Below are 14,469 nucleotides of genomic sequence, written 5' to 3'. Positions count from 1 at the left end.
ATGTGCTCCTAACAGAACTCAGGGAGCCCCTGCTTGAAACTGCAGAAGTTTTAAATGTACTTCAAAATTCTCACTACACTGCACATACTTCATAGTAAATCTTTGTCCAGATTTCTGATCAAGTATGTAAGGAGGCTTCTGGGAGGAAGTAGGATTTCTCAGTCAGTGCGTAGAAGTGCTTTTGTATTACACAAACACATACATCCAGTTATTCACTTGGATTCACCAGTTTTGATATGACATTGAGTAGGTGTGAAATCTGGACACACATTTTCTTTTTGCTTCGAAAGTTCTTTCCTTCAAGATAAGATGATCCTATCTAATTTCTTATGGACTTTTAAAGAACGATTTGGTTTGTAGCATTCACCAGTAGAATGTAGGTGCCATTTCTTTTGCAATGCTGCGTGAAGGGAGGAACTCTGAATTATTCTGAGTCATTGTCTCCTTCCTCCTCACCTGTTTAAGAAATGATTCTCCTATTGTTTACTGCTTTTGGCTCCTCTTTGACCACTTGTCAAATACTTATCTGGACAAGGATCACTTTCCACCCGTTTTCTTCCTTTCCTATAACTACACCGCATGTTTTTATAAATGAAGTATAAAAAGGGAAGAAAACAAACAAAAAATGTCAACAATTACTCCATGCTGCTGAACCGCATTGCACCTTTATTTTGTAATTTGTAGAGATCTGATCTTGCTATGTTGCCCAGGCTGGTCTCAAACTCCTGGCCTCAAGTCATCCTCTCACCTTGGCCTCCCAAAGTGATGGAATTACAGGCATAAGCCACTGCACCTGACCGCGTTGCACATTTTTTGAAAGTGGTAAATGCAGAGCCACACGTCTGCCATACTACAGGAAGGTTCTCAGTCATAGTGGTAGTCCCCCAACACTTCCTCCAGCCCCAGCCCTTCTTAATTCAGGTAAATGCAACAGAGAATATCTTGTGATTCTTTGTGGAAATTTTTATGCATATGCCACGTATATTCATACAAGCATATGTACATTTTGTTTACATTACAGGGATTATGTTACATATAATACACTGCCAAAGGAAACTTGCTTTCATTTTTTCTTTTTCCTTTTTCAAATTTATTTTGATTCAGGAGGTGCATATGCAAGTTTCTTACCTGGTTATATTGTTTGATGCTGAAATTCGGGGTATGAATGATTTTATCCAGGTTGTGGGCATAGTATCCAACAGTTAGTTTTTCAGCCCTTCCTCCCCTCCCTCCCTCCCTGCCCTGGTAGTCGCCAGTGTCTATTGTTGCCGACTTTGTCTTCGTAAGTACCTGATGTTTAGCTCCTACTTATGAGTGAGAACATGCAGTATTTGGTTTTGCGTTCTTACGTTAAATCACTTAGGATGATGGCCTCCAGCTTCATCTATGTGGCTGTAAACAATATGATTTCATTCTTTTTTATGGCTGTGTAGTCTCCCATGGTGTATATATACCACATTTTCTTCATTCAATCCACTGTTGATGGGAACCTAGGTTGATTCCACGTCACTGCTATTATGGATAATGGTGTCTTTTGGTAGAATGATTTGTTTTCCTTTTTTTTTTGAGATGGAGTCTCGCTGTCACCCAGGCTGGAGTGCAGTGGCACGATCTCAGCTCACTGCAAGCTCCGCCTCCCAGGTTCACGCCATTCTCCTGCCTCAGCCTCCGGAGCAGCTGGGACGCCACGCCTAGCTAATTTTTTGTATTTTTAGTAGAGATGCAGTTTCACTGTGTTAACCAGGATGGTCTCAATCTCCTGACCTTCTGATCCGCCCGCCTCGGCCTCCCAAAGTGCTGGGATTACAGGTGTGAGCCACTGCACCCGGCTACACCCGGCTAATTTTTGTATTCTTTAGTAAAGACAGGGTTTCACCATGTTGGTCATGCTGGTCTTGAACTCCTGACATCGTGATCCACTTGCCTCGCCTCCCAAAGTGCTGGGATTACAGGTGTGAGCCACGGTGCCCTGCGCTACTGATTTTTATACATTGATTTTGTATCCTGAAATTTTGTTGAAGCTGTTTATTAGTTCCAGGAGCCTTTTAGTGGAGTCTTCAGGGTTTTCAAGGTGTAGAATCATATCGTCCATGAAGAGTTTTCACTTCTCTGGCTTCCCCATATCTGGATGCCTTTTCCTTCTCCTCTGCCTGATGTCTCGCCAGGACTCCAGTACTATAAGTTGAATGGGAGTGGTGAGCGTGAGCATCCTTGTCTCGCTCCAGTTCTCAAGGGGAATGCTTCCAGCTTTTGCCCGTTCAGTATGATGCTGGCTGTGGGTTTGTCATAGATGGCTCTTACCATGGTGACGCATGTTCCAATGGGAACTTCCTAATAAATAAGTTTTGTCATCCAAAAGAGCAAACACCTCTTCCATACTTTTTCAAAATGTATCATTTTACCCAGATAAAATTCACAATTAAAAGATTTCCTCCATCCTTCCCTCCTGAAAAAACTCTGGCATTTTTGTCAATTCACTTTAAAATTAAAAATTAATCTAGAAATGCTGAATATTTTATAAATATAAATATAAATATTTATACATATTTTATAAATATTCAGTAATTATATATAAATAAATACATATTTATATATAAATATATGAATTTATATAATATATATAATTATATATATATTTTAAATTTACATATTATTATACTTAGTTCTAGGGTACATGTGCATAACGGTGCAGGTTTGTTACATATGTATAATACTTGTGCCATGTTAGGCAACCCATCAATTGCCAGCACCCATCAACTGCTATTTATCAGTATAACTCCCACGTAACTCCTCCTCCCCTCCCCACATGATAGTCCCGTGTGTGATGTTCCCTTCCCAGTCCAAGGATCTCATTGTCTAGTTCCCACCTATGAGTGAGAACATGCGGTGTTTGCTTTCTGTTCCCGGATAGTTTGCTTGAATGATATTTCCAGCGATCCATGTCCCTACAAAGGACACAAACTTCATCCTTTCTATGGTTGTATAGTATTCCCATGGTGTATATGTGCCATTTTTCTTAATCCAGTTCCAGTTCCATCCGTTCAATCAAAGCCTGTTCATTTAACGTCCCACAATGCTCATGTATAATAGATTTTATAGTCCTTGGGTATATACCCGTGCAATGGATGGCTGGGTCATATGGTACATCTAGTTCTAGATCCTTGAGGAATCGCCATACTGTTTCCTTCCATAATGGCTGAACTAGCTTCACAAAAATAGCTTATAAAAATATATACATATATGAATTTATATAATAAAACAATAATTATATAAAATCCACAATTTATATACAAATAAATTATATATATTTTAATTATGTATATTATATATTATATATAATTTATTATATATATTTATATATAAAATCTATAATATTGTATTACAACTTATATATAAATAGTGGAATATAAATATTCAGTATTTCTATCACAGTGTATTTATTCAGTATAATATTCAGCATAATATTTATTTATAAATTTATAAATAAATGAGTATTCAGTATTTCCTTATCAAAGAAGATAACATTTGGTGTCAAGTATTTTATTGTAACTGAGTTGTGATTTGTGTTCCTCTTCAAATCAATTATTCCTGTTGCTTATGGCTGTTTAGTATTTCATATCCAGCATGAGTTGGATAGCCTTGTAATTCTGTTTTGGTTATCTATTGTATCATGTTTTTAACATTCCTCCAAACATACATTTCTATTTCAGTATTGTAGATTCATTCTTAGGGATTTTAAATGACATTGAAAAGAATGATTATTGTGTCTGCCCTCTTCCAAGAGTCCTCATTTTAATTTTCCATCTTGTTGCCTAGGCCAGACCTTTCAGAACCATGTTCAGCTGTGCTTAGGGAAGGCAGGTGTTTGGGTCCTGGTTTGATTTCTGGAGAAGACCTCCAAAGTGTCACCCTGAGGAATGGCGTTCACTTTTGGTTTCATATAGAAATTCTCATAATCAAGAACGCAACCTACTATTCTAAAAGGTTCTGAAAAAGATCAGAATTGGTGTTTAATTTTACCAAATGTCTCTCCAGCGTCCATGGAGACTGCTGTTTTATTTAATTACACTATGGATATGGTACAGTATTAATGATCAAAGGTCATTTACAGTCTTGGAATAAATCATTTTGTTAGGTTTTCCTGGGTGCTCTCATATATACTCTTCTGCTGAGACTTCTGCTGGTGAGAATTGTGTAAGGAAGTGATCATTTCCTGTGAGGGTGGGTGGGAGTTGATGAGATGGGGCAGAAGGGGACTTTCTGGGGTGGTGGCAATGTTCTGTGTCTTGATCAGGGGATAATTACCCAGGCGTATACAGTAGTCAAAGTTGGGCAGAACACTTACAAAGTGAGCATTTACTGCATGCCACTTATGTCTCAATGAGTCACCAGCACACAGAGCCCAAGAGCTATGCAGGACCAGAGGTTTGTCTCCATCTCCATGGAGACCCGAGATGGGAAGCGCTGCAGGTCTCTTGCTGGCTGGTGGTCAGGGTCAGTACTGGACTGCAGGACTCCTGACTCTGACCAGAGCATTCCCCACTGTGTGTTACAGGAACAGGCAGAAGCTGAAGGGTGTCAGAGGAGGAGGCTGCTGGTTCCAGTGAATGACGCTGAGCCCACTAAGAGTAAGTGTTTTGTGCCTTGAGACGCAGCAGGAGGACAGGGAATAGGGACAGTGTCCTACCTGCTGTCCCTATAGCGAGAGGGCTCTTCTGGAGCATTCACTGCTGGAAGCAGGGGGTCCCATGTCAATCCTGTGCTGATTGTCCTTGGAGCATCGAGACTCTAAATCTCTTCTCTCTTCTCAGTCAACACCTTGCTGGATGCCTCGGCAACACTGGAGGAAGGACATGCAAAGGAAACAATTCAGGACCACATGGTGGACTCCGAGAAGCTCTTTTATGAAGAAGATGACGCAGGCTTTGCTATGTCGTCCCTGTGAAAGCATCTCTTCAGGAAACCAGAGCTTTCCTCGTTTACCTTTTCTTCTAGAAGGGGAGGCAGCCTGGAAGAGACAGTCCAGTACTTGAACCATGCCTCAACTAACTCTGCGATCCAATATGGTGTAGCTTACCAAAGATCCTAGAACTTTGTCAACACACTTGAAGTAATTTTTATGAAATACTGCGTGTGATAAGGAAACTGGGAAATTTGTGTAAGACTCTTGGCAGCATAGAGTTATACGATTGTGTATTAAGGGTCGTTTTCGTCCAAGTGCTCATGCCTGTAATCCCACCACTTTGGGAGGCTGAGGCTGGTGGATCACTTGAGTTTAGGAGTTTGAGACCAGCCTGGTCAACACAGTGAAACTCCGTCTCAATTTAAAAAGAAAAAAAGTAGTTTTAGGATGTCATTCTTTCCAGTTCTTCATCATGCGACAAGTCCTTTTTTTAATTTCTTATATTGCAAGCTCCATCTCTACTGCTATGTGCATTTAATGACATCTAACTATAGATGCCGCACAGCCACAGTGGTTTATCTTACAGTTTTTTCACTTTAGAATGGGATTATCTATCTAGTTATTAGCTGTATTTTCAGTTTAGGATATTTTTGAGTTAATGATGAGATTATCAAGACATAGCCCTATGCTAAGTCATGAGCGTATGGACTTATGAGGGTTCGACTTAGAGTTTTGAGCGTTAAGATGGGATTATTGGGGCTTACCCCCACCTTAATTAGAGAAACATTTGTATTGCTTATTACTGTATGATGTACATCTTTCTATTTTCCGATTTTTGTGTAATGATGTAAGCATGGATGAACTTTAGAAAATACACTTTTTAGGTTATTTACATAGGTTGCCTGGATACAAATCAGCAGTGAAAAATCACTGGAAATATAACTAGTGACGGAGGGAGAAATCCTCCGCCCGTGGGAGGCACTGACTGTGTTCCAGTTCTCCCTCCTACGCCCTGAGACTGGACGAGGGTTTGATGACTGGCAACTTCTCAGGGGGCCAGCCTGTCTTACTTGATTTTAGAGGTATATAGCCGTATTTATTTATAAATAAATATTTATTTATATTTATTTATAAATCGATGTTGACATATGCCCAGGATTTTGAAGAGCATGGTATCTTTGGGAAGCCATGTGTCTGGTTTGTCCTGCTGGGACCGTCATGGAACTGCATCTTCCTACGTGTCCACCGCAGATGAGGACAGTGAGAATTAAGTTAGATCTGAGACTGTGAAGAGCTTCTCTTTCAAGCACCATTACCGTTGAATATTAGTGAATCTTGGGCCTCCTTTGGACTCAGGGCAGAGCAGGTGTTTATCTGCCCCGGGATCTGCCATGGCATCAGGAGGGAGGAGTGGATGGTGCTTGGGAATGGTGTGAAATGTTTGCTGACTCAGGAGTGGATGGGCCCCTCTCCCTGGTGGTCTGTGACCCTGAGTCCCTGGGCTGCATTTTAGGGTACAGATTCCCTATTTGAGTCGCTTGGCTTCTCTGTAAGCATCTGACTCATCTCAGAAATATCAATTCTTAAACACTACGACAACGAAACCTAAAATGGGTGACACATTTGTCCTTGTGTCACGTTCCATTATTTTATTTAAGAACCTCAGTAATCATTGTAGCCTCTTTCCAGCAAACCCTTCTCCACAGCAGTCCAGTCGTGGTAGGATAAATTACAGATGTAGTCATTCTAGCAGTTTCAGTCTTTTCCATCTCAAGGCATTGTGTGTTTTGTTCCGGGACTGGTTTGGTGGGACAAAGTTAGAATTGCCTGAAGATCGCACATTCAGAGTGTTGTGTCCGTGGAGTTTTAGGAGGGGGTGGCCTTTCTGGTCTGCGCACTTCCATCCTCTCCCACTTCCATCTGGCGTCCCACACGTTGTCCCCTGCACTTCTGAAAGGCACAGGGTGCTGCTGCCTCCTGGTCTTTGCCTTTGCTGGGCCTTCGGTGCAGGACACTTGTCCCTTCCTTAGAGGCCTTCCTTGAAGATGCATCTGGCCTATCAGCCTTATCAGTGTTTAAGCTTATTCCTTTAAAGTAAGCTTCCTGAGAACGTGAAATTGTTGGGGTTTTTTGGTGTTGGTTGGTTTGTTTAGGTTTTGCTTTATACCCAGGCCAAATAACATATAACACCTGGTTATGTATGAAATGCTTATATGTTTATGATCAAAATAAATGTGAAACCTCATATAAAAAGAGGTGTGGTGTTCGTTTATTTCCATCCTCCCCTCCTGTGACAGCTCTGAGTGACAGGAGGCCAGGGCTTCCTTCCTGCTGGGACTCCTTACTTGTCCCCTCTCTGCCTTTGGTGTGTCGGGGGAGGTTCCTGCCTATGACTCCCTGGATTTTAAAGGGCCAGGCTCTTGGGCACTGGAATTCACATGCACCTCCTCCCTGTTTCTCTCCTGTCTGCTCCTCCCCCTGGGGAGAGGGACACCAGCCCTTACCTGTATCCCCATCAGTGGACCCAGGTTGCTCAGCCCTGCAGGCACCTGGGAGACCCATTTCCCACTCCCCTTGCCCTGGAGGACTCTCTCTCTCTCTCTCTCTCTCTCTCTCTCTCTCTCTCGCTCTCTCTCTCTGTCTCTCTCTTGCCCACAGCTCCCAGGAGGCCCAGGTGTGCCCCCATGCTGTCTTCCTTCCCCTGAGGGTAGGTGGGACTCCTCCAGGCTACCCCCTGCTTCCCTCCTGCACTGCCCAGGCCCTCTCAGCTAGAACATCTTTCTCAGGCGAGGTGACGCCTGAGCTCTGAGCCCACAGCTCCACTGCCTCCTGGCTCTGCCCTTCCTCCATGGGACTGCATCTTTTACATCTAAAAAGGATGTGGGTGGTGAAATTTCGGTCAGGTTAGAAAACAGAAAGGGGCAATTGTGGCCCAGCTTTTGCCCCTTGGTGGCTGGGAGCTACCGTTTCCATCCTCCACATTCTTCCAGCCCCGTCCTCCTCCTCTCTGGACCAACCCTGCTTTTCCTCCTCCTCCATTCTCTCTCTTCTTCCCTTTATCCCACCCAGCAGTAAATAAATGTCACAGGGGAGAGACCAGTATCTGGCCCAGTGGTGCAGAGGTAAAGATTTTACCAAGACAGTTGTAGGTAAAGAAAAGCAGATTTATGACCAGGCACGGTGGCTCACACCTGCAATCCAAGCACTTTGGGAGGGCAAGTTGGGTGGATTACCCAAGGTCAGGAGTTGAGGACCAGCCTGGCCAACATGGTGAAACCCTGTCTCTACCAAAAGACATAAAAATTAGCCAGGAGTGGTGGCGCATGCCTGTAATCCCAGCTACTTGGGAGGCTGAGACAGGAGAATTGCTTGAACCCGGAAGGGGAGGTTGCAGTGATCTGAGATCACACCATTGCAGTCCAGCCTGGGTGACGCGAGCAAAACTCCATTTAAAAAAAAAAAAAGTAAAAAAAAAAAAAGCAGATTTATTAGAGAAAGTAGGAAAATGTGCAGCAAGGACGCAATGGGTAAGCCAGCAGAAGAGGAGCTGACTGCAGAGTGACAAAGGCTTCCTGGAGATTTTATAGGCTAGTGTTTATGACGACTGTTGAAGAGGGCTTTGTGCAGTACTGATCAGCCAAGGTTGCAGTGAGCCAACTTGCAGGTGTCTGATGATAGCTGAGTGTGGAAAGATTTTGAGTTATTTGCACAGGAGGGCTTTGTGTCCTGGACCACAAAGAAAGGCAGACTTACACAAACCGTGAAAATCTGAGACAGATTTCAGTTAATTTAGAAAGTTTATTTTGTCAAGGTTGAGGATGCATGCCCTTGACATAGCCCCAGGAGGTTTTGATGACATGTGCCCCAGGTGGTCAGAGCACAGTTTGGTGGTTTGTTTTTGTTTGTTTTGTTTTGTTTTGTTTTTTGAGACAGAGTCTTGCTCTGTCACCAGGCTGGAGTGCAGTTGCGTGATCTCAACTTACTGCAACCTCCACCTCCTGCGTTCAAGCTTCTGCCTCAGCCTCCTGAGTAGCTGGGATTATAGGCGCCAGCCACCATGCCTGGCTAATTTTTGTACTTTTAGTAGAGATGTGGTTTTGCCACATTGGACAGGCTGGTCTCAAACTCCTGACCTCGGGTGATTCGCCCACCTTGGCCTCCCACAGTGCTGGGATTGCAGGCGTGAGCTATCACACCCAGCTGGTTTTATACGTTTTAGGGAGACATGAGACATCAATCAACATATGTAAGATGAGCATTGGTTCAGTCCAGAATAGGTGGGTTAACTGGAAGCAAAGGCAGGACAACTCCAAGCGAGGAGGGGACTTCTAGGTCATAGGTAGATAAGAGACAAATGGTTACATTCTTCTGAGTTTCTGATTAGCCTCCTCAAAGGAGGCAATCAGATGTGCATTTATCTCGGTGAGCAGAGGGTGACTTTGAATAGAAGGAAAGGCAGGTTTGCCCTAAGAAGTTTTCAGTTTGACTTTTCCCTTTAGCTAAGAGATTTGGGGGCCACAAGATTTCTTTTCGTTTCATACTTACCTGCTTTCTCTTTTTGCTTTCCCCTGCTCCCACCAGCCTGGCTCCCTTTCCCTAATTAGGACTCCACAAGAAGGCTCTGTGTCCTCTGGCCTTTCATTACAAGAGAATCCTGTTCTCTAGGCCAGTGCCCCTTTCCCTGACCTTTGACTCCAATCTGGTCCACTCCCAACACACACCAGGAGCACCCATGGAATGCCCCTCTGAAGGTGAGGATAGGAGTCTACGGTCTCAAGATGGACGTAGAGCCAAAAGTGTGTGTTTGAAAATAAATCTTGGACAACTTTTCTGACCAAGTTCATAAGGTAGCTTCCTGAAAGAAACAGAATTACTGTGTTAAGAGGCATTTTTTCCTGCACACACACACACCCATGTGCACACCACATACACATGCACGGTTTTGGTTCCAACAGCACTTCATTAGTCTTGAGCTGATGTGCTTGTTCTTTCGTTTTTGTTTTCTCAAACTAGGAAGAAATTAATTAACTTAAATATGCATTTATTTATTTTTGGACTTAAATTTCACATGTTTATTAGCTGTTTGATTCTCTTTTCAAACTGACCGTTTACAACTTTTATCCTGCCTATTGAGATACACGTCCCTGCCCATGCACCTTCTCAAGTGCAGATAATAGGTTTCTACTTTCTTGTTTGCCATTTTATTTGGTCAAATATTTTCAGGTGCAGAATTTTTAATGTTAAGAAACTTAAGCTATTGATATATTTATTTTGTCATTCATTATAATCTTATGAAAGTCCCCTCCTGGACAAAAGGCAATGTAAAATTCTTCAGTAATTTTTTTTTTTTTTGAGACAGTTTCACTCTGTCACCCAGGCTGGAGCACAGGGCTCACTGCAGCCTTGACCTCCTGGGCTCAAGCTTCCTGCTTCTGTCAAGGGTTTATCTTTCTATTTTATTCTTTGTAGTCATCATGAATGGGATTGTCTTATAGTTATGCCATTTCTCATCAGACCAATAGAATCCTAAATCTTCTTCTCCCACCCTTTTCTCCTCCCCCTACTGTATCCGACCTTGTCCCCTAACACCATCTTGCACTGATCTGTCTTTCCCTTCCTCTTTCACCTTCCCTCCTGGCTGTAGTTCAGGGCCTACGTCAGCTAGAGGGCCTCCTGAAGGACTGCGGAGTCCTGCATGACAGGCACTGGCCCAGGGACTCCTGCGCACTCGAGCTGAGGCTAACCTGAATTTGATGAGCAATTTGATCGCCCTATTTCAAAAATTTAGTGTACTAGGGCGGGCACAGTGGCTCACACCTGTAATCCTAGCACTTTGGGAGGCAGAGGTAGGCGGATCACCTGAGGTCGGGAATTTGAGACCAGCCTGACCAACATGGAGAAACCCCGTCTCTACTAAAAATACAAAATTAGCTGGGCGTGATAGCGCATGCCTGTAATCCCAGCTACTCAGGAGGCTGAGGTAGGAGCATCACTTAAATTCCAGAGGAGGAGATTGCGGTGAGCTGAGAATGCGCCATTGCACTCTAGCCTGGCCAACAAAAGCAACACTCTCAAAAACAAAACAAAAGAATGTAGGCCAGATGCATGGCTCACGCCTGTAATCCCAGCACTTTGGGAGGCCAAGGCAGGTGGATCACAAGGTCGGGAGATCAAGACCATCCTGGCTAACACAGTGAAACCCATCTCTACTAAAAATATGAAAACAAAATTAGCCAGGCGTGGTGGCGGGCGCCTGTAGTCCCAGCTACTAGGGAGGCTGAGGCAGGAGAGTGGCGTGAACCCGGGAGGTGGAGGTTACCATGAGCTGAGATCGCACCACTGCACTCCAGCCTGGGCGACAGAGCGAGACTGTGTCTCAAAAAAAAAAAAAAAAAAAAAAAAAAAAAAATGTAAAATGTTTCATTAGTACTTTATTGTGCATTAATTACATGTTGAAATGAGAAAATGTTGGCTATATTACATTGAATAAAATGTCATGAACATTAATGTTATGTATTTCTTTCTACTTTTTTCATGAAGATATTAGAAAATATAAATTTGTGGCTTGGTGCAGTAGCTCATGCCTGTAATCCCAGCACGTTGGAAGGCCAAGGCAGGTGGATCACAAGGTCAAGAGATCAAGACCCTCCTGGCTAACATGGTGAAACCCCATCTCTACTAAAAATACAAAAATTAGCTGGGCATGGTGGTGTATGCCTGTAGTCCCAGCTACTCAGGAGGCTGAGGCAGGAGAATCACTTGAACCTTGGAGGCGGAGGTTGCAGTGAGCTGAGATCGCGCCATTGCACTCTAGCCTGGCCAACAAAAACAAAACTCCATCTCAAAAACAAAACAAAACAAATAGAAAATATAAATTTGTGGCTTGGTGCAGTAGCTCATGCCTGTAATTCCAGCACGTTGGAAGGCCAAGGCAGGCGGATCACAAGGTCAAGAGATCAAGACCCTCCTGGCTAACATGGTGAAACCCCATCTCTACTAAAAATACAAAAATTAGCTGGGCATGGTGGTGTATGCCTGTAGTCCCAGCTACTCAGGAGGCTGAGGCAGGAGAATCACTTGAACCTTGGAGGCGGAGGTTGCAGTGAGCTGAGATCGCGCCATTGCACTCTAGCCTGGCCAACAAAAACAAAACTCCATCTCAAAAACAAAACAAAACAAAACAAAACAAAAAAATTTATGCCAGGTGCAGTGGCTCATGCCTGTAATCCCAGCACTTTGGGAGGCCAAGACAGGCGGATCACGAGGTCGGGAGATCAAGACCATTCTGGCTAACACAGTGAAACCCATCTCTACTAAAAATATGAAAACAAAATTAGCCAGGTGTGGTGACGGGCACCTGTAGTCCCAGCTACTAGGGAGGCTGAGGCAGGAGAATCACTTGAACCTTGGAGGCAGAGGTTGCAGTGAGCTGAGATCGCGCCACTGCACTCTAGCACTCTAGCCTGGTGATGGAGCGAGACTTCATCTCAAAAAAAAAAAAAAAAACCCCAAACAACAACAACAACAACAAAAAAACGGAAAATATAAGTTTGTATTCCAGACTCACCTTATATATCATTGGGTAGTGTACGTAGAACATTTCACACACATCTCATTTCATCCTCCTTGTAGTCCCTGAGCTGGTGATGTTTGCTCCATTCTACAAGGTAAATCATCCCTCAGAGTCTGTTTGCCCCCACCTAGCTCTGCCACAGCGCCCGTGAGTGAAGCTAAGTTACGTTTAAAACCAAGTTTCTGTCATCAGCAAGATAATTCTACAGGAGGCTCTCCACTTTTCCTCTCTTCGTGGAAGCACCAAATAAACATCTACGCATGAATCAGTTTTATCTGAGAGAAAGCCAGAAACTAGTGGAGAGACTCCTAAACATGGGGAACTGAGAAAACATCCACACTGAAATGGGCAGAAGCTGGGACACATTCACACACAAACAGCACCTCGTGCGCACTGCAGTGCAATCAGGAGAAAGCTCCCCACTCCCAGCTTATCCCCTGAGGAGTCAAGTGCTTAGGCCACCCATATAGTACCCCAACTTTTACAGTTCCACTGGAGGGTTTAGCTTTTATATTACCTAGATGTGGCAGCGACAGACACCTTTCCTGCTCGCTCTTCAAACTGCAACCTGGGCTGGGCACCCACCAGAAGGACAACTGGAAATGTGGCAGGTACACCAGGCTGTGGCCCTGCAGTGGTGTGGCTCCTCTGTTCCTCCATGGCCCCTCCATGGTGCTCCATCCTAGTCTTCAGAAGCTTCTGCCCTCAGGGAGCCGGTACAGAGGTGCAGGTAGGAGCAGGTGCAGCCTCTGCTGGGTGGAGGACGTATGCCCTGGGGATCCAATCCAGAGTGACTGACACCAGCCCTGAGGATGTGGCTTGTCCTCCCACACAACCTCACACAGTCCACTGCCAACACAGTCCACTGCAGTTTATACAGGGCCTCTGCAGACTTTCATCTCTTTCTTATTTTACAAGAAGGAGCTGGGCCACACCAGAGTCACAGAGCTGAAGAGGAGCACGGCCAACTCTGGCCGTCTTCAGCCTCCAATCTCTGGGCTCTTTGACAGCCTGAGTGTCTAAGCTTCTGAGCCTTCAGAATTTCTCAGTTCCTACTTTGATAGAGAGAGGGGCGGGGTGGAAGGACCTGGCACAGAGATTGGACCAGTCCAGCATTGACAGAGCCAGGACCTGGGGTCAGGAACCGAGCTCAGCTCCAGGCTCATTTAAGATCATCCTGACAGCTCCAGGACAGAGACCTTATCTCCATTCACAGGCGTGGCAGGTGGCAGGGACTGGACCCAGCTGACCACGGTTTCCCAAGTGCACAGCTGGGAATTCAGTCTTCCCTGCCACCCTCCCCTGCTGTCTAATCTGAGGTCTGCAGATCAGAAAACTCCTGGACCCTGGAAAATCCTCTAATAACGTTGAGAAATCAAAAACACAACAGTGAGATGTACCATTGTTTACTTCTTAGACTAGGAAAGAATGAAAGTTCAGAGTAACAAGGGTGTAGGACTCTTGGTGTGAGAGTAAACTTGTTATAATTTTCTTTCGGAGCATAATTTGTCAAAATCTAAACAAAATTTAAAAATAATTAACTCATTGACTCCACAATTGTGCTTTTAAGTAGTGCACATGGCTATCTGGATATATGATACCTATAAGATGACTGCTGTTAGAATTTTCAAAAACAAATGCAACTATCCACAGAAGGCAACAGTAGAATGAGCCATAGTTCCACTATGAAAGAAAACACTATGCTTTTGTTTAAAAGCATGAGACCAATGAATGTATTGACCAAAATATTTAATATAATATATATATATATTTTTTTTTGGCAGAGTCTCTCTCTGTTGCCCAGACTGCAGTGCAGTGGCGCGATCTCAGCTCAGTGCAAACTCCACCTCCCAGGTTCACACCATTCTCCTGCCTCAGCCTCCCCAGTAGCTGGGACTACAGGCACCCGCCACCACGCTCGGCTAATTTTTTGTATTTTTTAGTAGAGACGGGGTTTCACCAGGTTAGCCAGGATGGTCTCAATCTCCTAACC

The 14,469-nt window shown here is 44.1% G+C and overlaps 1 protein-coding gene and 1 long non-coding RNA gene across 2 annotated transcripts in view; one reads left to right on the top strand and one right to left on the bottom strand.

The window, feature by feature from the left end:
• Positions 1 to 7,145, top strand: part of LOC101004466 (tumor necrosis factor receptor superfamily member 10D) — a 29,047-nt gene extending 21,902 nt beyond the window's left edge. The window contains exons 7-8 of the mRNA XM_031669918.1: positions 4,556 to 4,628; positions 4,812 to 7,145. Of these exons, the coding sequence (XP_031525778.1) occupies positions 4,556 to 4,628; positions 4,812 to 4,945 (207 nt within the window). The 3' untranslated portion in view covers positions 4,946 to 7,145. The remainder of the gene's footprint in view (positions 1 to 4,555; positions 4,629 to 4,811) is intronic.
• Positions 7,146 to 9,077: 1,932 nt separating this feature from the next.
• LOC116276342 lies at positions 9,078 to 14,249 on the bottom strand. Its single transcript, XR_004185779.1, has 3 exons — positions 12,994 to 14,249; positions 12,471 to 12,563; positions 9,078 to 9,912 (listed from the first exon to the last, which is right to left on the bottom strand). It is a non-coding gene; the product is annotated as an uncharacterized LOC116276342 (long non-coding RNA).
• Between the last annotated feature and the right edge of the window lie 220 nt (positions 14,250 to 14,469).

The sequence above is a fragment of the Papio anubis genome, chromosome 8 (assembly GCF_008728515.1).
Source record: "Papio anubis isolate 15944 chromosome 8, Panubis1.0, whole genome shotgun sequence".
Lineage (NCBI taxonomy): Eukaryota > Metazoa > Chordata > Mammalia > Primates > Cercopithecidae > Papio > Papio anubis.
Note: the sequence above shows the minus strand (reverse complement) of the source record. Positions and strands in the feature narration are given on the sequence as shown.